Source organism: Myxocyprinus asiaticus, chromosome 41 (assembly GCF_019703515.2).
Source record: "Myxocyprinus asiaticus isolate MX2 ecotype Aquarium Trade chromosome 41, UBuf_Myxa_2, whole genome shotgun sequence".
In the NCBI taxonomy this organism is placed as follows: Eukaryota; Metazoa; Chordata; class Actinopteri; order Cypriniformes; family Catostomidae; genus Myxocyprinus; species Myxocyprinus asiaticus.
In genome coordinates, this window is record NC_059384.1 from 17288309 (window position 1) to 17311811 (window position 23503).

General features: G+C 38.2%; 1 protein-coding gene across 2 annotated transcripts in view; it reads right to left on the reverse strand.

The window, feature by feature from the left end:
* Window positions 1–1957: 1957 nt before the first annotated feature.
* Window positions 1958–23503, reverse strand: part of LOC127432059 (solute carrier organic anion transporter family member 5A1-like) — an 80759-nt gene continuing 59213 nt past the window's right edge. For both annotated transcript variants that reach the window (XM_051682849.1, XM_051682848.1), the window contains exons 5-10: window positions 22788–22952; window positions 12997–13195; window positions 10318–10477; window positions 9456–9697; window positions 8746–8810; window positions 1958–8085 (exon numbers count right to left, since the gene is read on the reverse strand). In XM_051682849.1, coding sequence (XP_051538809.1) covers window positions 7676–8085; window positions 8746–8810; window positions 9456–9697; window positions 10318–10477; window positions 12997–13195; window positions 22788–22952 — 1241 coding nt within the window. In that variant the 3' untranslated portion in view covers window positions 1958–7675. The remainder of the gene's footprint in view (window positions 8086–8745; window positions 8811–9455; window positions 9698–10317; window positions 10478–12996; window positions 13196–22787; window positions 22953–23503) is intronic.

A 23503-nucleotide genomic window follows, 5' to 3' on the forward strand; every position in this document is an offset into this window, starting at 1 on the left:
CATGAGGAAGGATTACATAAAGATGTAGATTGGAATGCTGGTGCGGAATTTATATAAATAAAATAGTCTACTCCTCTCTTGCAGTCGCTGGTGTGCCAGTGATTACCCCTCTGCATGCCAATGCTGACACGCGTGCCATAGGTTGCGGACCCCTGCTCTATGGTCATGTTGGAGAAAGTATCGCCATTGGCTAGTGCATTTTTGTTTTTTACTTGCCAGACTTTAAGCATAATGCAACTGAAAAAGATATTAATTAAACCGAAAAAAGGGGGCCTCTTCATATATATAACTTCACGCAATTTAGTATATTGTACATTTTATTTTTTTATTTCACCTTATAATTTTAATCACATTTTAGCTTTTTAAAAATGTACAGATTTCACATTCTATCAATTTTTATGATGTCATAAAATTGCATTTTTGATAATGATACAAGCTGTTGTCACTGTTTGAAATTTCATACACATTTTTAACCAGAAATTCACAAGGTTGGAACCTAATAATGAAAATTAGGACTGTCACGATTATGACATTTGGCTGACAATTAATTGTCAAACAAACAATTGCGATTATGACGATTAATTGCCTGTTTTAGGTCTTTCACGAATATGACGATTAATTATCATACAAACTGTCACTATGTGTGCTTCATGCACACAAGTCATTTATATAAATTTTGCTTGGGTTATATAATAAAATAAGGGTACATGATTTCCTTTTCAGGCTTCAAAAACGTATGAATGACTATTAAATATAAAATATAAAAGTATACATTTTAAAATAATTAATATAACATTTCAATTATCAAAATATTTCTAAATGACTAAAATACATCTCTCTTATTTGTCAGATTTAGTCTTGGTCCATTTTACTTTTTCAACCTGTTTTTTTTTTTTTTTTTTTGTAACCCAGCCAACCTGTATAGCTATTATATTATATTATATTATATTATATTATGCAATAGTAAAATATTTCTGTATAAATACTCACACACTATTTTAAGGCTCTCCGATTAACTCACGAGCCCAAAGAAATAGTCCACAGAAATAGAGTAGCCTAGATAGTCACTGCGTGACATTAACAGTGACAACGGACATTTGCCATAATACGGTCGTTAAATTAAAGTGGAGCGCTTTGCGTTCACTATTAAATTAATACGTTTATATCTTGTTTATATTTTCGCGGGAGTGTAGCGCGAGCCTCTGTAGACGGAAGCGGTTCATCTTCACGCGCTCTCAAGAGGGCTGCCGGGTGACGTCAGCGTTGGGGTTTCATGCTCGGAGTTCAACTGAATGAGACACAAACGCGTTTTTCTGTGCGATCATAATACACAGCAATGACAGCACACAAGAAAAGACGAGGCTGCATCCAGCTTCCTAATCACCTGCTTTTTATTCAGTAAGGGTCACTGGCAAGAGAAATGTTAATATTTACTCCCCAGTGGCTAGTGATTTCGTCGCAATGTAGAGGGCTGTATTTCATTCACTTTATAATGGAAGAGTATCCTTTATTTTCTCTATGACGTAATGTTATCCTATATTATATGGTTACTCACATATAAAAACCCAATTAAACGCCTGCTTCAAATTGTAAAAAAAAAAAAAAAAAAAAAAAAAAAAAAAAAAAATTGGTAATGACTTGATGTATGTATAGGGTGGACTCCATTTGCATGTAACAATGGGGAAGCATTTTCAAAACAAACTAATGCTTTTTTTTTTTTTTTTCATAAAAAAAAAAACAAAAAGCTAGAGGACGCCTTCCTAAAACACCAAAAGAATGAAAATTGATTTTAATGTCACTTGAGCATCTCAACAGATATGAGTCAAAAGAATGAAAGAAAAAAAAAATAATTTTTTTAATGACATTACGTTTTTAAGGAATCTGTAAACAAAACTGTTCACAAACGGTGCATGTGCCTGTTGATGAGAATCAAGCGCTTGACGTCTCCATTGCCGCTTCTCTCTAAGTTCTTTATTTCAATAAATACATGTCAATAAAATAGAGCCAAGACAGAATTAAAGTAAATGTCCAGTACATTTCGTTCCTCACACTTGATCCCATGAGCACTGATAGAACTGAAGATAGCTACACAAACTGATCACACTCTGGAATCAGCCCTGTTGAAAGTAAAAGTAGCGACCCCCAAAACATTAATTTGACTTCATATGTGAGCTGATAATTTAATAGTAATGGATAAAGTAGGGTTATAGGCGCAGATAAAGACGATCTTATTAATCAAATACATACAGAACACACTGCTCCAGCACTCATTATTAGAATGCTTAATTTTGTAAGTAGTGGCAATTCAGAATCAACTTCAAGCAAATATTACCTGTACCTTGCATTGACTGCCCCCTAGAGGACAAACTAATGCATTTCAATTTGGTTGCAGTCTGAACATTGCACTCAGTAATTTTTTTCCTCATTAAAAAAGTTTTACATGAATTGTAATTTCGCAATATATGTAGGAAATCATGACCTTATAAAATAAGTTACATGGATATCAGTAACCTTATAAAAGCTGTTTTATTCTTCATGGAGAGGGTGCACACATGGGGGCTGCCATGTTATGATCACATGACCAGCTGAATACTATTTGCTTAATCTCAGTAACCGTCCTGTTATTTGACACTTTCACTTATTGATTAAAGTAATCATGGCTGACTGTGAATACTACATTTCTACAATGGCATCTGAAACCGAAAACTATTGATTTTAAATGATGCTGCATCCAAGACGCTAGGTGTCAGTGTAAGTCCAAGATGACACAAAGACAAAAATTACTGAGTGCACCTTTAAACATTTCAATGTCAGAAATGATTGTTTGTTTATAGATTTATATATGTACTAGGGTTTCCACCGTGTACGGTGTTACCGGTTTTACTCGGTACAAGGGACAACACCTGTGTAACATTTTATACCAGTGGAAACATTATGAATGGAACTTCCAATATCAATACAATAGCCTAACGAATAAAATAACCTTAAATAAATCATAGTTGCCTGATGAAGAGTTTGCGACCCACAGGCAGAAGAGTATGCGCACTGACAAAAGACGGTCAATTGCAGGTAGTGAATATAATTTCCATGGTGGGTAACTGTAAGACGTGTCGGATTCGGAATGACACAAGAAATGGTGTTAGACACACAGACACGCGCTTGAAGAAACACTTTATATGTTTAAGAACAATGACAGAAAAGCAGTCTATGCGCATGTCTGACGCGCTGTTTGTTCGAGGCGGGCAGTTTCGTGGAACACACGTATGTAAAAGGTTCTCACACTTACTTAAAAACAAAAAACAAAAACTGCAGTTCTCTTTATTTCCAGAGAACAGTTCGTTATGAACGCAACTCTGCAGGTTCACCCTGTCTATAGACTATCCATCTGTGATTAAATCATAAAATAATACTAAAACACGTTCAACTCGAACCATGATTTATATTTCAGTGATTATTATAATCATTATAATTGTTATGTTTACATTTAGAATTGTTTTTAGATCTTAAGTTTTAGTAATTTTCCGCCGTTGTCATAGACTGATAGTTGCCTGATGGGAAATGGAAAGATGGTTAACTCTGTTTTTCTGTCCACTTCATTATTTTAATTGCTATTTCGTTTCGTTTGAAGTGCAGTTTGAATTTAGAAATGACTTTGGTTTAAGTCTTTCGTTTTTTAAATAAATGAATTTAATTTTCAATAAAAAAAATCACTAAAGCAAGAATATTCAACGATTATTTTTTATATAATAAACTGTTGAAATTTCATCTTTCAAAAAGTTGAACAATAAAATTTTAATTGCACCATTTTTTTCAGTTTCATTTGAATTTTTAGTTAAAATAAATACAAAATAAAGTTCAAAGTTTGAAATCAAGCTGCCTTGCCTTATTGTGTAGGCTTAACCCTAAACCTGCTTAATGAAAATTACCCCATAGTACCACCTAGCGTCCAACCAGCGGTAATACCTGTGTTAGTCGTTATGAACATGAACACCGCACCGGTGTGAAAATTATACCAAGGCAAGTCTAATATATATATGGGAGAAAAGCATGAATCGTTGAGCAGCTCACATTGTACTGTAGGTCAAACTAATGGGGAACTACTGAGAATTCTATAAAGTTTACAGACTTTCTCACCACTGTACATATCCTTCACAAACATGGAAAAGAAAGCAATTTTAAATTCAAACAACAGCTGGGGTTGATTCTTACACCCCAAATTTTAATTTCTTTTCATTCTAATGAGTCAGCATTTTAAATACTTAACAATGATATTTTATAAAAAGCACTTTGACAATAAACTAATTCTAGAGATTTGAAGAAAAAAGTATGTGCTCATGATGTGGTTTTGAGATTGTGATCACAATACAGTATATTTTACAAAATCATTCAGTTTAAAACCAACAGAGGCTCTTAATGCAGAGATATGTAAAAAAGATGGAAATAATAACGCTTGGTCTGCATTTTTGGTCACTGATTATGTTGGGCTTTGTTGTTTGCATGCTAAGTACTAAGTATCTAATTACCATGTTACTCCTGTTTAGATCTGGAGACTATTTCATAACTTAACCAAATAATAATCAAAAACAAAGCAGCTCTGATGGATAAGAGTAAATAGTTAATGACTTTGTTATATGTACAATACTGTATATTGATCAAAAGTAATTGCATTAAAGGGTTAATTCCCCCCAAAATGAAAATTCCATCATCTTTTACTCACCCTCATGTTATCCAACCCCATTTGACTTTACTTTCTTCAGTGGAACAAAAAAGATGATCTTAGGTAAAAAAAGATTGTTTAAATAAAAAAAAAAAAAAAAAATGCAGTTAAAGTGAATGGCATCTGAGGATGTCAGTTCCTAAAATTCATCTCCTAATGAGTTCAATGGGAGAAAAAGTCATACAAGTCATAAAAGACAGTCATAAAGTCGAGTTTGCAACAACATAATGGTGAGTAAATGATGACAGAATTTTAATTTTTTTGTGAACTATCCCTTTAAGTCAACTCATTAACTTATCACAGGGATACTGAGACTTTGAGGTTTTCTATTTTAGGCACAAGTTGAACTATATTATAGTTAGTGCATAAGGAAAGAGCCACTGCTTGTGGATCACACTGTTTTCACAAAGGGTGGCACAGTAGCCCGAGCACATGCTAACTGCTGATATTAAAGTCAGCTGATATACTTCAATAACTCTCAAACCAAAGTTTTAGAATAACTGATTCTGCTGTGGCTTTAAGAATGCTATCGCTAAAGCTGCTCAAACATGCTCAGGTACTTAGATTTAGCGGATGCTAACAGCAGCTTGAGGGGTCGACTGAATCCTGATCAACCTTCCAGAGTCACTGATCTGGAACTGAATCACTTCTTAAAGGGACAGTTCAACCAAAAATGAAAATTCTATCATCATTTACTCACCTCATGTCACTCCATCCAAATGAGGGTGAGTAAATGATGACAGAATTTTGATTTTGGGATGAACTGTCCATTTAAGACCTGATATTGGACCAACTACAGACAGCAACAGGTCTGCTAAACATGCTAGCGTCTTATTACACAGAACACAGGATCTTTTTTTCATTTACTCAGCATTACAAAACACACAGGAGCGAGTCAATCACTAAAATTCACTTTGCTAACAATTACCAATGCAGATAGACATAATTATTATGAATATGAAGAATTTGCAGATGGCTCGACTTTCTCCAAAGATCCACTCAGTGCTTTTGCCTGTTAGCCAGCACACGTCACTGTTAGCAGAGGCAGTTTGAGGCAACATATTATCAGTCCATAAGAGACAAAATGTTCTGTACAGCCCCTTGAATACCACCCAAGTCACATGCACAATGATCAACTCCTACTAACTAGCCAGAAGGAGGTATTAATACCACTATAGACAGAAAGATTATGTAAAAAGAGCAGATGTGTTTCACAGATTTTGCAGCAATATTCGGAGAGACCATGAAAGCTGTTCTGCTGTAGGGAATACAGTTTTGAAAGGAGATAATACAGTAGAAAGCATCCTGGAGGCCGTAGTGTCATACAGTTTTGCATAGTACTGATTTCCTTTTGTGCTTGTGGTACATCTTTGATAATATTATCTTGAAATCCAAGACTGAATACAGAAAAAATGTATCTCCACCCCCCCCCACACACAATTTTAGCACCATAATATGTCTTCTAAACACCACTACAGCAAGTACTTTACATTAAAGGTGCACTCAGTAATTTGTTTCAGAAAATTTCAGAAAGAAATGAAAAGTATTTCTGAAAAATATGTCACACATATGAATTGAAGATTGTAGTCATATAAGTCTTAGACAAAAAGCTGCTTTATTCTTATGGTGCTGGATGCACATTCATGTGCACATTTACTTGCTTTATAAATCCCCTATTATTGGATGCTTTCACTCGCAGAATAAATTAATCATGGCTAACTGTGAATAATGCATTTCTGGATGTTTCTTCAACTGCGGGCACTTCTATCTAGTATTGTGGGATTCTAGAAAGTAAAGTCTCGATAAAACATTTCTCACGCTCTATTTTTTTTTATTTGTCTAACAAAAATGGTCCAGCAGTGTATGTACATGCACCACAAGAGATTTATGTCACTTTTTTTCTTCTGAGAATTCACACCACAGTGTCATTTCCATACAATTCTGTGGTGGATATGACGGTGATGGAAACGTATTTGAAATGAAATGGTCGACTCATTTATCTTGCTAAGGCTAATTTCATAGCTAACATTTTATGTATCCTAAATACACATAACTAAATAATATTTTTACACTTTTTGCATAATTTGTCAAAATTACAGCTTGATTGGAAATAATGGGCAATAAAAATACTCTGCTAACAAGTGACATTTACCTTGATTTTTTTTTCTTTTTTTTTTTTTCTTTAAACATCACTTGTCTCACATTCCAATTTGACCATTGTCTTCACTGGCACTTATGTCAACTTGGGTAACAAGCTCGCTAACTTTTGAAAAAATAAATAAATAAATATTAGGGGCAAAATTTTTGGTGTGGTGATGAAAATGGCACTTCAGCTGTGGGACAGTCATAAAAAAAAAAAAGGATTGAAATAATTTCCCCACACTAAATACGGAAGTGGCTTTTGTTTATTTAACTATTTGTTTAGATTATCATAATTTTAAACATGTCATAATTTTTATTTTTATAATAGAGTTTAAAAGTGCCATGTATAAATGATGAAGGCCTTCTAAAAAATCAGTTTCCAAATCAGTTTTAATGTGACCCTCATTTAACAATAAGCAACATGTTATCCGAAAAAAAAATCTGTTTATTTTACTAAAAAATCAACCCCTCAAACATGAAAGTGCCCGTGGTTGAAGAAACAACCTTCTACAATGACATTGGTAACTGACAACCTAGCATCTACATCTCAATGTCAGCGCAACATAAACAAAAAATTACTGAGTGCACCTTTAATTTGATGTGATTTGTATTTGCTGTGGGTTTGCATTGATGACATGTTCTGTTTGGATGCAGCAAGCCCCTAAAAGCTGGGTGGGAGATGAGCAGAAAAATGGGTGTACATTAGTCCTGTCTTGTTTAGAGGAGGACACCTCACAGGAAGGCACATGGAGGCAGATGGAGCAAAGACTCATGTCTTCAAATGTGAGCGCGCATTTCCTGCAAGGATCGGGTGGGTTAGGTTATTGCTTTGAGTGCGTTTCCGGGGCAGCTCTGGCTGCAGTGTCCGCGATTGAGAGGGGGCTGCTCGGGGGGTTCGGGACGGGGTGTGAAAATGGGGCAAGAGTGTGTGCGAGTGTGGCTTTTGTGGCCTCCTGCATGGCAGATGAGTTCGCTAATGGTGCCCAGGGGGGGCAGATGCTGCTGCCAGCGCTCCAGGCGATCCTCCTTGTATTTAATCGAGTACCAGGTGAGGAAGATGAAGATGAAGCCCACAAACTTGAGACTTGCTGCCAGACCGAAGTACACAAAGCGGAAGGAAGTGACATCATACTCCCAGCAGGAGCCATGAACGCCGCAGTCCTGCTGCCAGAGCATACAGGTGGTGTCAATCACTGCACCAAAGTAGATGGGTGTAGGAATGTAGGCTGCAGATACAGAAAAGGAAGATAATTATTGAGATGGTAAAGGAAACTTCATATCATTACCTTTCTAACTGATTCATACATTTTCAATATTATCTTAACTGCCTCATAATTGTAATGGTTCCTACTGGGCTGCCATTATTGTAATACACCTTTATAAACACTAGGGGGTGCTATTCGCAAAAAAGTGACTAAGGCTGAGGGAGTTTATGACATACGGTTTGTTTTCAGATGATAACATCCAATAATCTGCTGCAGAGGAATATTTGTGTTGAGAAAAAAATCCAAAATTTAAATCCCTCATGCCATTTCAGGGTTAACAGCTCGTCTGAGTCTTATCTCGGCATTCCAACAGTGAATGCAAGGCCGTTCCAGGCTTCATCGATTTGATTGGCTTTTTCAAATGACATTGTCGAGCGTTGTTAGACCACAGAGCACACTAAAAAAAATCACACTTTTTTAAACCATTGTGTTATTCCTGCAACAACTTAATGACAATTAGACAGCGGTGCATAATGGACTGCAGCAGAACAGCAACAAGGATATAAATTATTGGAGAGGACTATCTGGCCATATCTGATTATTGGAGGGGACTTGTCCCCTTCAATGTATATTGTGGTTACGGCCCTGAGTGAATGCATTCAGCATTTTTTTGTAACTTACCAAGAGTTCTTAGCAGCACAAACTGCATTCCTAAAGCAAACGGTCTCTCTTGCTCCTCAACTGACCTACAAAAGAAAGACAAAACAGTGATTGTGTTACATCCTTTATAATATAATATATTACATTATTTCTAGATATTCAAATTCAAAGCTCTTATGTGGTCACAATCATATTTGACCTCTAATGGACCATTTTCACAAACTGTGGTGACACATTAATCTAGCAAACTCATATCTTTTTCATTTAATTTATTTAATGCAAATTTATAACATTATTTTTTGTATTATATTACCCTGGCATTAATAATATTAATAATTAAAAAAAAAAATTACATTGCTGAGTTGGGGTTTTAAATACAGCTGTTGAGGGAGTATCATTTAATTTGGCTTCTTTCTCTCTTCTGACTGCCGTAATAAATTTCTCACATTTGTTTCCTCTTTTGGAAAGTCATGGAATTGTAATAGTTGATGTTTTCTTTTGCTGTAGGAGCACATGGGAACACAAAATAAAAATAAAAAACCTTGCTATTGTCTTCCATACCCGCTATAGTTGATAGTGATAAAGGCCCATGAAAGTAAAGTAAGATGTTAAGAAAATATGGATTCCTCATTTTAATAATTTGCTTTGATTACTTTTTGATCATCTCTGCAGTGCAAGCTTACATAATAACATCTGCACTTAATAAAGTCTTCATAAATTCTGCTTGTTACCTAAGAGTGACAATTATGGCAGAGGGCTGTGCACAAGCCGTGATGAGCGTCACAATGAAGAGGAAGACGAGGAAGGGAATGAGAGTGTTGCAGGTGCGATCACACTTCCCTGACAGTGCAAACCCGTTCTCATTCAGGTAGGTCTTCACAATGACCAGCTGCAGCTGGTTGCCTTGACCGCTAGTGGGAGGGGTGATGATCTGTCTGCTCTGCACACATGCGCAGTCGGTGTAATTTCTGATCTGCAGAGAAAAAAGTAATATGTATGAACATCATCACAGTCATTCAGAAAATACAAAGAAAGATAATGACTGTAATTCTGCAAATGTTTTTATGTCAGCGAAATACTGAACAGCTTCAAATTTACAATGCTTCTTACGAAAATAATCAAAGGAAAATAGAACTCTCAAGGTGTAAAACTGCCATTAATATGGGAGATGGGAGTGAAAAATATTTTATGATATCTCAAAAATTGTTAATTGACATTTGCAATGCTCTGACCTAATTACACAGATAAGATGATAAGACAGTAGCTTTCAAATCTGTTTTAACTTTTTAAAAGAGTAAACACTGTATCAATGACCCAGATCAGGAGAAAAGGATCAACACATACAGTATGATGTTTGCATTTAAAAACATGTAGCTGAAAAAACTGGTCTTTAAACATTTTTAACAATCCACATTAAGGACATATTCTCTAGTAATCACACATCTGTATACAATTGATAAGTGAACCCCAATCATGTACAAGATGATTAATGATTTAATATCAATGTCAGGTATTTTGTGGTTTGTGCTGAAATGATTTGTGATTATCACATAAATATGGACAGTGTCCAGAAGTACATCTAATGTGTCTCACCCCGGTTCTTTCATTGCCAACCGTGCTGCATCCTGCCAGGCAGGGATTGAAATACGTGATGCCATCTGAGCCACAAACAGGAGCATACTCATTGATTCGACAGCCACAATTCACATTACAGCCTCCTGTCAAGTTTCTCTGGGTCAAAGTCAGTGTCGGCCTTAAAAAACCAAAAAAAAACAACAACAAAAAAACATGCATGCACACACACACACACACAGAGAGACAGAGGTTTAAATTTGAGAATAAAATACATTACTTTAAAGCACCTGTATGTAATTTGCAAAAAAAAAAAAACAAAAAAAAAAAATTACAAAAAAAATGGGGAAACCTGTTTGGAAGTAATACATTATTTGCAATTTCATTTGGTGCCACTGGCGCTTTGTGAATAATAAAGTGACGTAAAGAAATGCAAGTCTTATACAGTATGTAAAAATAATTAAAAAAACAAAAAATTGCATAAACAATACAGTTTACAAACATTTATTTTTGGTTGCCCCTCTGTACAAACAATATACATGACTTTCATAGCCACATTTCCCATTAAAGGGTTAGTTCTCCCAAAAATGGAAATTCTCTCATCATTTACTCACCCTCATGCCATCCCAAATGTGTATGACTTTCTTTCTTCTGCAGAACACAAACGAAGATTTTTAGAAGAATATCTCAGCTATGTAGGTCCATACAATGCTAGTGAATGGTGACCAAATTTTGAAGCTCCAAAAGCACATAAAGGTAGCATAAAAGTAATCCATATGACTCCAGTGGTTTAATCAATGTCTTCAGAAGTGATATGATAGGTGTGGGTGAGAAACAGATCAATATTTAATTCCTTCTTTACTACCAGTCTCCACTTTCACATTCTTCTTCTTTTGTTTTTGGCTATTCGCATTCTTCATGCATATCACCACCTACTGGGCAGTAAAATCATTTATAGTAAAAATGGACATTAATATTGATCTGTTTCTCACCCACACCTATCATATCACTTCTGAAGATATGGATTTAACCACTGGAGTTGTATGGATTACTTTTATGCTGCCTTTACAGTATATACATTTTGGAGCTTCAAAATTTTGGTACCCATTCACTTGCATTCTGATTACCTACAGAGCTGAAAAGAACGAAAGTCATACACATCTGGGATTACATGAGAGTGAGAAAATTATGAGAGAATTTTCATTTTTGGGCAAACTATCCTTTTAAACACTCAGCTTTCTCAGAGGGAATTAGAAAAGAAGGGAGAAGGGGAAAAAGAGAGATAGAAAAAGAGGAGAAATAAGGAGAGAGACACAGAATAAACAGTTATTGTAATGCTGTGGGAACCCCAGGCAAATTCAAACAGAGCTCTTTCCCACATTAAACAGAGCAAATGGCAAAGGCTCAAGTTGACTTTGCATTATCTTTACAGATCTACAGCAGAATGGAGAGATCAGTCATGGCATAACATGGCTAGAAAGATGGACAGAAACAGCAGGGATTGGAATTCTCCACTATTTCTTTAAACAGAACGAAACAGACCTCCATCCTAAAAAAAACAAGACACCATAATAGTCAGCTCTCAACCTTATATGACTGCAAATGTTTAAAGACTACTTAAAGTAATAGTTCACCAAAACATTTTTTATTTACCTTTGTGTAATTTCAAACATATATGTTTTCTTGTGTGAAACAGAAAAGGAAATGTTAGGCAACTTAAGTTACTGCCTAACATCTCCTTTTGTATTCCATGGAAGAAAGTCATATGCGTTTGGGACAACAAGAGGGTGTGTTAATGATAACAGAATTTTAATTGTTTAGGGGGCTGGGGAACTATCTCTTTAAGCATGTATACTGTGTGCAGCATATAATATGAGAAAGGCTTGAGAACTGTAACCTTGAGAAATGTAGGGAAAAGTGTTTGTGCAAACTATTCGCACAACCTTGGAATGTTAATGTTGACGCATTAATCTGAGCACACATGCTTTGTATTTCTATATCTGTCTCGCACTGCACCTCTATACATTTAAAGGGCCTCACACTTTTATGTCATGTCTTCAACAAATGCGCTGTCTCGCTGCTCAGAGCCATGCTAACTTCTCTACTTGAGATCTTAGCACAAGAAACCTGTTATATCACCCAATGGCTGCCATGTTAGGAAGACAGCAGGAAATATACAATGGACTTCATAGATCAAATGGCATACTGTACGTTACATGGGGAGGGGGAGAGGATTAGGTAGCTGCAAGCAAACAACAGAATAGGTCACAAGATGCTCTTTGGAACATTCTCAAAATTCTGGGATATCACGGATCATCAAGTTTTACACAAACTTGTGAAGTCCATGCCAGCTTGAGTGCATGTGTCACTGAAGCAAAAAGGGGACATATCAAAGACTAAGAAATTTGGAAATTTATGTTACTTTTTCAACTTTACTTTTCACTCAGATTTTTGCTCTGATAATATATTTTGTAATGAAAAAAAAAAAAAAGAAGTGGTCACCCACTGTACTGTTTGTAGGGTCATTGAAATGTGGCTTAACATATGCTTCTTATATAGAGTTTGTTGTAGTGTAGTGTTTCTTAAATTCTTAAATTCAACTATGTCTGAAACCACAAAACATAAACAGGAGACCCATATCCTTTTGGTATACATTAAAACTAACACTGAAAGGTTTTAATGGCTGAGTAATTAACTTACCCTGTGGTATAAGGGATATTGATGCCGCCCAGGTTTATGCTCTCACAGCCCACGATGAAGAGGGTGGAGAAGCACAGAAGAGACACTCCACTGCAGATCATGGCCAGCTTGGCAGATTCACGAGCTCCAAGCTTCAATTTCTTTATGATGTAGCCCCCCAGTACAATGCCCACACCAGCACTGGGCACGATGATCACCCCTAAAGGAAACACAGAGAGAGAGATTGGTCAGACTGGTCAAAAGACTGTCTGCAGGTATAGTCTGAAAAGATTTAACCTAAACCTGTTGACTTGGACATCACAACCATGAGCACACGTTTACTGCCTATTCAGTATTCACATTCTTCACCTGCTCTGATAAAGAACAGTGTAAACTATGGCAGTGCAAAGAGGACATACAATCATAACAGAGGTCATTTACATATAGAAGTCTTAAAGGTAACTATTTATTTGACTAATTATATTTTATTTGTTTTTCATCATTTTGGTCACATTTTAGCTTTTTAAAAATTTACAAATCTATGTATTCCATCAATAAATATGATATTATATTGCACATATTTTGTTACATTTTTTTATAGTTTAATGCATAATTTATACTACAGCTGAAGTCAGAACTTTACACACACCTTAGCCATATACATTTAAACTCAGTTTTTCACAATTCCTGACATTTAATCGTAGAAAAAATTGTGTCTTAGGTCATTTAGGATCACTACTTTATTTTAAGAATGTGAAATGTCAGAATAATAGTACAGAGAATTATTTATTTCAGCTTTTAGTTCTTTCATCACATTCCCAGTGGGTAAGAAGTTTACATACACTTTGTTATTATTTGGTAGCATTGCCTTTAAATTGGGTCAAACATTTTGGGTAGCCTTCCACAAGCTTCTCACAATAAGTTGCTGCAATTTTGGCCCATTCCTCCAGACAGAACTGGTGTAACTGAGTCAGGTTTGTAGGCCTCCATGCTTGCACACGCTTTTTCAGTTCTGCCCACAAATATTCTATTGGATTGAGGTCAGGGCTTTGTGATGGCCACTCCAATACCTTGACTTTGTTGTCCTTAAGCCATTTTGCCACAACTTTGGAGGTATGCTTGGGGTCATTGTCCATTTGGAAGACCGATTTGCGATGAGCTTTAATTTCCTGGCTGATGTCTTGAGATGTTGCTTCAATATATCCACATACTTTTCCTTCCTCATGATGCCATCAATTTTGTAAAGCGCACCAGTCCCTCCTGCAGCAAAGCACCCCCACAACATGATGCTGTCACCCCCATGCTTCACGCTTGGGATGGTGTTCTTCGGCTTGCAAGCCTCACCCTTTTTCCTCCAATCATAACGATGGCCATTATGGCCAAAAAGTTTAATTTTTATTTCATCAGACCAGAGGAAATTTCTCCAAAAAGTAAGATCTTTGTCCCCATGGGCACTTGCAAACTTTAGTATGGCTTTTTTATGGTGGTTTTGGAGCACTGACCTCTTCCTTGCTGAGCAGCCTTTCAGGTTATGTTGATATAGGACTTGTTTTACTGTGGATATAGATTCTCATCTACCTGTTTCATCCAGCATCTTCACAAGGTCCTTTGCTGTTGTTCTGGGATTGATTTGCACTTTTCGCACCAAACTACGTTCTCTAGGAGACAGAATGTGTCTCCTTCCTGAGCAGTATGATGGCTGCACATTACACATTACTTTGGACACACATTACAAGGAATGAGTCAAATCAAACTTTAACCCTCAAATGATGCAGAACATCTTTATCAATATAGTACTCAATCACTGGTGAGTGAAATCTGATCATTTAACAGCCAGTGGCTAATCACAGACATTTTTAGAGGCATTGCTCAAAATTTGGTTTTATATGCAAGTGATTTGTAGACAGTTGTGCATAAAGTAAAAGACTGAACCTGGGATTTAAGAATCGATATCGAGATCATTCAAATGAAGATCGCGATGCATCAGAAAAAAATCAATATTTTTACCCAGTCCTAGTATAATGGTAATGCACAACTGAAGACTGTGCAAGAAACCTTGATTAACATGATAAAATAAAAGCTAAAAGTAAATAAAAGTAGAAAATTTAAAGCCTAAGTGTGCAATTTTTGCAGCATTAATGTCACCTAGCAGAATAACAAAAATAAACATTGTTATAAAAAAAACCTTTCCAGAATACTCCATCCGTCTGTCTTTGTTTGAACAAACAAATAGTCCCGGCCTAAACTGACACCATTGGAGTCAATGCAGCTTGAACAAACAGAGCAATGATTTGATAGCCTCACAAAGCTATAGTATGTTGATTTTTTGGAAACCTCAACCTACAAATGGCTTACTAATCAAATCAAATTGGGATAGGAGAAAGTATTTTAACGTTTTAAAAAAACACACACATGAGCTTTAACACAAACTTGACAAAATTCAAGTTGAGCATAATATTCACAAGTTTTAGCAGCACAAATACCTAAAGAATCACAAACAGGGTTTAGAGCACTACCACAAAAAAAGAAAATATTAAACTCTGTTGTTTCTCTGTCATTGAGATGTGATTGGTAGAGGAGTAACTTTAAACAATACAAAGATAAGAACAGTGAGCAAGGACAGAAATGTGATGTCAGAGCAGCCTCCATGAGGGCAGCACATGTGCTGGCAGTGTAGGTCGGGATTTGAAAGTCAAAGCTGACTGCTGGCTGTCATATGTCACTTCACTGTGTAAATACATTGGGTGGGCAAGGCAAGTACATGCCAGCCCTAAGCATGGTCAATGCAACTCACAAACAGCACATCTCTCTCTATTCATATTGCACTCTCTCTGATAATGTAACGAACTGGCCATGGAGATGGTGTTAGGATCCATGTGCAGGAGGTTTATTAAAGTACACAAGCAAACAATCCAAATCGGCAGGCAAATAGAGGTAGTTGTTAAGCAGGCGGTATAATCCAATAAACCAAAAAGACAGTCCAACAAGGCAAACAAAACAAAGGGGTATCCAAAGGCAGTAAATTCAGGAAAACAGGCAATGGTCATAACAAGAGAACAATCAGCAATGGAAAAACGCTTGGTAAGGCAGGGTAAACTGGCAATACTTCGCAAAGTCAAAATGGAACAGCATGGTATTTATATAGTTTAAACAGGAAGTCACCAAAGAAGAAACAGTACAGAGTTAGTATTCAGGGAGGGCTCCCTCTGGTGGTTGGAAGGAGGGGTAACAACCTCGGCTGTTACAGAACCCCCGCCCTCTACAAACAACTCCTGGTGTTCTTCTACTGGGAAGTCCCCTTGGTCGTGGTGCTGGACGATTAGGATGGGCATGATGAAATTCTTGGATCAGGGACAGGTCCAATATGTCCTTGGCGGCTACCCATGATCTCTCCTCTGGTCCGTAGCCCTCCCAGTCCACCAAGTATTGCATCTGGCTCCCTCGTCATCTTGAGTCCATGATCTCTCTGACCTTACACGCTGGGGCTCCATCTACCTCCAATGGAGGTGGAGGCTCAGAATCCGTGGTTCCAGAGCCAGACGCCGGGTGGACGGGTTTCAGCAAAGACACATGGAAGGAAGGAGAAATGCGGTAATTAGCAGGAAGCTCTAAATTGTAAGTAACTGGGTTTATTTGATGGATAATTCTGAAAGGACCCTCATACCTTGGACTGAGCTTCCTGCAGGGTAGCCACAACTTGAGATCCCTTGTGGACAACCAGACCCTCTATCCTGGCTGATAGTTGGGATGGGGGCGCCTCCGTCGGTCAGCCTGGAAGCGTTGTGCTCGGACAGCTCACTGTAGCTGGACGTGTGCGCTGTCCCACACCCTCTCGCTTCATTTGTGAAGGTTCTCCTGACCAAGGGAACATCAGGGGTTGGAAGCCCATCATGCATTGGAAGGGGGTTAAACCTGTAGAGGTATGAGTGAGGGAATTCTGTGCATATTCGGCAGGCAGGAATTCGCTCCACTTCTCCTGTTCATGGCTACAATAGCTCCGAAGATATCTGCCAATCTCTTGGTTTAGACGTTCCACCTGTCCATTGGCCTGAGGGTGATAACCAGAGGTGAGACTCACATTAATGTCCAGTTGTTTGCAGAACACCTGCCAAACTCGGGACGTGAACTGTGGACATCGATCAGACACGATGTCCTCTGGTAAGCCATAGATCCTAAACACTTGGTGGAACAAAGCATTAGCGGTTTCTATGGCAGTGGGTAAACCCTTGAGAGGGACAAGTCTACATGATTTAGAAAATCGATCAATTATTACCAGAATGGTAGTATATCCATGGGAGTTTGGCAGGTCTGTGACGAAGTCGATGGACAGGTGAGACCATGGTCTTTGTGGTATGGGCAGTGGTTGAAGCAAACCCATGGGCAGTTCTCTGGGGGTCTTGGATTGGGCACACACCTGACAAGACTTCACATAGTTAGTCACATCATGAATCAACGATGGCCACCAGAAAGAATTACGTACCAGGGTAACAGTTCTTTGGATTCCAGGGTGTCCTGTTCTCAGGGAAGTGTGGACCCATAGGATAGTCCTCTGACGTAGAGCTTGGGGTACATAGTGCTTGGCAGGGGGGCAGTTAGGTGGTGATGGTTCATGCTGTTGTGCTCGTTGTATCTCCTCCATGATGTCCCAGTTAATCGGTGCTATGATGACAGATGGTGGCAGGATGAACCCAGGGTGAGGTTGGAGGTGAGGTGGATCATGTCTGCGTGATAGTGCATCTGCCTTGCTGTTCTTGCTGCCAGGACAGTAAGTGACTGTAAAATTGAACCTGGTGAAAAACAATGACCACTGTGCTTGACGTGGGTTCAATCTCTTAGCTGTCTTGATATATTCAAGATTCTTGTGATCGGTGATAATTTGGAATGGGTGGACTGCCCCCTCTAACCAGTGATGCCATTCCTCGAGTGCCGCTTTCATGGAAAGTAATTCTTTATTCCCCACATCATAGTTACGTTCAGCTGAGTACAACTTCCTGGAGAAAAAGGCACAAGTGTAAAGCTTGCCTGGTGTTCTGTGATGTTGTGACAGGACCGCTCCAATCCCACAATCTGAAGTGTCTACCTCAGCGATGAAGGGAAGATTGGGGTCAGGATGTTTCAATATCGGAGCGGTCGTGAAGCTTGACTTGAGGGATGGCTTGGTATGCGGCATCGTTCCATGGCAACTTGCTTGGCTTTCCCTTGAGCAACGACATGAGTGGAGCTGCAATGGTACTGTAATTCCCAATGAAATGGCAATAGAAGTTGGCAAAGCCCAGGAACTGCTGTAGTTCCTTGATTTTAGAAGGTCGAGGCCATTCGATGACTGCTGTTACCTTTGAGACATCCATCTCCACACCTTGATGGCTGATATTGTAACCCAGGAAAGTGGTATGAGAGGTATGGAACTCACTTTTCTGCCTTGACAAATAGTTGATGTTCCTGGAGACATGATAAGACTGTCTTGACCTGCTGGATATGTTGTTCAATGTTTTGTGAGTAGATGAGGATGTCGTCAATGTAGGCCACCACACAATGATTCAGTAAGTCTCTGAATATTTAGTTGATAAAGGACTGGAAAACTGAGGGGGCGTTAGCAAGTCCATATGGCATGACCAAATATTCATAGTGCCCCCTGGTGGTGATGAAAGCAGTCTTCCACTCATCCCCTTCTTGAATCCTGATGAGGTTATAAGCACTCCTTAGATCAAGTTTGGTATAGATCTTGGCTTCACGGAGTTGTTCAAGGGCTGAGGGGACAAGTGGTAATGGGTAACAATATTTTATGGTGACAGAGTCCAGGCCTCGATAGTCGATACAGGGACGTAGACCTCCATCCCTCTTCTCTACGAAAAAGAAACCTGCAGCAGCTGGGGAGGTGGAGGGACGGATGTAACCGGAGCCAAGGGCTTCCTCAATGTAATTCTCCATGGCAAGGGTTTCATGACAATGCTATGACTATGCATGACAATGCATAGGCCTTGCTTCTCGGTGGAGCATACATCCAGAATACAGTCGCATTTTTTCACATCGAACATGTTTCTGTGTCCGTCTGCGCTTGTTTTTTCTATGTAAACGTGCTAGATGGACGTCTTTGGCCATTTCTCCATATCTTGCTGTTTTTTCAGCATCTCGCGCAGGAGTTTCACATTTTTTAGACGCTGTGTCAAGTTTTAAATAACTTCATCTTTTAAAAACATGTTTCAGGACATCTGCCTTCGATTGTTGTGCTGCGTCTAGCTTTTATAGTGCAAAAATGCATTCAGTCTGAACGGCCCCTAAAGGGGAGGTCACACTACATTTTGTGCCGTAACACCCTGACCTCTTGGCTCAATTCAAAGGATACATACAGTATATCAAAGCTGCAAGTTTTATTGTTGCATGAAAGTGAGTAGACAATATATTTGAACATTTTTAATATAATATTATTTGTTATTTGTGATGAATTATTTACTTACACCAGAAGCCCTCCTAGGTGACTTCATATCCTGGTTCGTTGCGTTGTCCGAAAAAAATGTGTGTGTTCAAAGCTGTGTTACTGCCCCTTAAGCTAGTCTTTTCAGCAGGAATGATTAAAATGAATCATTGAATCATTGTTTTGAACCAGTCCATTAAAACGAACTATCAAATGACTGATTCGATAAAATGAATCACATTTTTCGATGCTAATCTGGGAAATACGTTTGCTGAGACTGCCTGCTTAACTTCCTTACTCTCCAACAAATGTTAGTGCACCCACACACAGATAAACACATGCAACCTCACAAGGTGGTAAGAATGACCATTCATAAGACAACCAGTGCTGTGTTAAGACAATACAGTGTTTCTCTGGGCTATATTTAGCCAGTAGTGCTCCAGGAACACCTTCCTGTGATGAGAGGAGAAGGGGAAAGGAGCACTTTTCAAACAACCTCACAGTATATCTTAGTAGGAGAGAAGGGGAGTTATACAAGGGGAGTCTTCTTGAGAAGTTGTCCTAGGAGACTCAGCACGGCTGTGTGCACAGCTGGCAAAGCTGTGTTGGGGAGGAGGGGAGCGCAGGACATGCCGAGGCAGAGTACAGATATTGCTGTAGGCCACAAGCTGGAGTGAAGCAGGGTATTAATGACCACAGCCCACTGACAGATCTCTCTTGCACCCTTTTTCGCATTCATATCGCTGTAGTGCCATCTGATGTCATGGGCCTTGGAGACAACATTAGATGCAAAAACTAAAGAGCTTGTTAAGGAAGTAATTAAGCAATGCTTTGAAAAGAATAGATTCACACAAGAAATGTAAAAATAAAAATATCAGCTATGGTACTATTACTACAGCTCATACATCTCAAAACCACTAACCCTGAGAATTAAACTTCGCTATGTAATTTCTCCCGCACTGTTTGTGCTACAGACGTGGGTGATATCCTAATAATGAAAAGTGTACTATTTCTAAGCGATCAGACTTACAATTTTTGCCTGGTGGATGATAAAATGGGTGAAAAAGTCACATATATTCACATAAAAGGAGGGACCTAATCCATATGTAGAAACTTTGTGGTGTTTTTTTTTATTATTATAATTTGTTTTTAACTTGAGTTAGTAAGCAACCACCTAGCAACACCCTAGCAACCACATTGCAACATGCTAAAAACATCTCAGAACACCTTAGCAACCTTTGCAACAGCGTTCTGGCATCATAGCGGTGTGTTCTGCATAGGCAAGCGCCACTCACATTTCACATCGGAATTTGTAAACAAACTGTTTTTATTGTTCTTTTCCCTGTAGCCTTTTAAAGGCCCTGATATAATTCAGGAGAAGTTCTTCTTCATTCTTTGTTCAGGGGTAATAAGAAGTTCTTAACAGCTGAGCAACGGTACACTGTTTGCGAACATTCAGACACCCGCCACATCGCGTTTAGAGGAGTTTAGAGGAGCATTTAAATATGAGGATGCTACATGTAAAACCTTAACTAGTGTGACATTAAAATATGTTTTCAATGACTTTATGCCTCATTTTATAAGTAGATTTCACATGAGGTCAGTAAAAGAAGCTGTTTTAACCACTTGATGATGATTTAAAGTAATATATTTGCAGTAGAACATATTGAATTTGTCTGGTTTACATTCTGAATTAATGCAGCTAATGAGCTAACATGTTATACATGGCCATAATATGCGCCGATTACACTATGTTATTGTAATTTATGATGACTGATACTACTGCAAAGATGGATGTATAATGGGAGTTAATGTGCAGAATACAGACAAAAGAATGATGATAAGAGAGACATATCTTACTTTGGGCAGATGCGTGAATGGATTTTGCTGCAGATTGCACATGAGTGAATGGGCACTTGAGAGTATTTGAGTAAATTGTATTCCTTTTGTAGACAATAAAAAAAAAATTAAAAAAACGCATGACATGGTCTTGTAAAATGTCTCTACGTGAACGATCGTACAGATGTAGGTACATTTGCACCAGCTTGCTAAAGACTCTGCACGCCGGTGTGTGCATGTTGACTGATCTTGACTGACTGAACAATGTAAACAAAGTAGGTCAAGCTTCAGGTCACACCTACCGATGACGTGGAACAATGGCAGTAAGAAGGTGTTCAGCAGCTGGTTAGAGATTTCCTAAAAGTTCGCCCAGGCGAGCTGTTATGAAACAAACTCAAAAACAACTTTTTTTGGCCAGATTTTGTTCTAAATGACAACACCCATTAACCCATTTGTTCTTCGATTTTGCATGAAGTATATTGGGGCCTTAATATAATGCCTTTTGAAACGATAGGAATATTGGAGATATTCATGCAGGTAATTTATGAATAGTTCAAGCATTTTTGCACTTAGAGAAAAGCTGTGATTTATAGCACCTTTATTAATTAGTAAGAAAGCTGGAGAGAAGATGTATATTTGATCTGCTGTTTCATGGACTGTGTTTAAATCAGAGGCAACATGTTTTCCGCTCTTCTGTTTGAGACTTTATCCATAAGGGATGGAAGTCTTGTGTTTCTACCCATAGTCTAGCAGAGTTACATTTGAACAGCCCTAGCTGAGGAATTGTTTTCCTATTATAATCAGAAAACACAAGCATAGTTGAGTCAACATTGCAACAATACTTCTCCCGGTATCCTGGCAACAAGCTTAAGAGCCAAAATAATGACTCTAAAATCAGAACCTTGTTAGTTGATAAACAGAGTGTAGATCATAGGGATATTATAAATGGTTAATATTATTAGTATTATTACTCATACTTAGGGTTAGGAATTTGAACACTAAATAGTGTTTCGTTTTTATATACCGGTAGTAAATCAACTAGATCAAAGTCAGCTCTCATGGTGGTACCCTCTACCTGACCCGGGCGGACAGAAGTGGATAGCAATTTCTCCTGCCTGGCTTTGATAAAGCATCCTGGTCAGCCTCCCGTTACCTTATGTGAGAGCATCTGTGCTGAGATATTTGGAAAGTGCTTGGGCCCTAATTAAAACAAGACGATCATGTACCTGTGTAAATGTTGGCATTGGAGGCAGGGATAATAGGGCCTCTGCACTTTCAGTGCTTGGACCCAATAATAATAATAATAATAATCTTTAGAAGAACAATAGGGTCTCCACACTTTCAGTGATTGGGCCCTAATAATAATCCTTAGAAGAACAATAGAGCCTCCACACTTTCAGTGATTGGGCCCTAACAATAATAATAATAATAATAATCATTAGAAGAACAATAGTGCCTCCACACTTTCAGTGATTGGGCCCTAATAATAATCCTTAGAAGAACAATAGGGCCTCTGGACTTTCAGTGCTAGGGCCCTAATTAAAACGAGACAATCTTGTACCTGTGTAAATGCTGGCATTGGAGGCAGGGATTCCAAACTGTGACTCGATGAACTTGGGGATGAAGGTGATAAAAGCAGTGACAATGGCGCTCTCGGCCGTGTAGGACAGGCTAACAAACAGGAACGTCATGTTGCTGAGGATCCTTATGGCGGCCTTGGGGAGATCTGCCCAACAACACCACAAAAATAACAGCATCAGCATCAGTGCTCTCTGCATGAACCAATGGCAAATGCCCCTGTAGAACAACTGTGCATTTGCACACATACCCAGGCAGTAGATTACACTATATCTGCTTTACAATAACACTCATTGAAATAAATATTATTATAACTTGTCTAAATATTAATTAAAGGGGTATTTCACCCTAAAATTAAAATTCTCTAATTATTTACTCACCCTCATGCCATTCCAGATGTGTATGGCATTCTTTCTTCTGCAGAACACAAACAAAGAATTTTAGAAGAATATTTCAGCTCTGTAGATCCATACAATGCAAGTGAATGGTGACCAGGACTCCAAAAGTTCCAAAAAGGCAATAAAGTCAGCATAAAAGTCTCCAGTGGTTTAATCAATGTCTTCTGAAGTGATCCAGTTGGGTTCGGTGAGAAACAGACCAAAATGTAACTCCTTTTTCACTTTACATCTTGTGCTTGATTACTGTCGAGCTTGAAATCATGATTGCCAAGGATACTGCTGTCAAGATGTACAGTGAAAA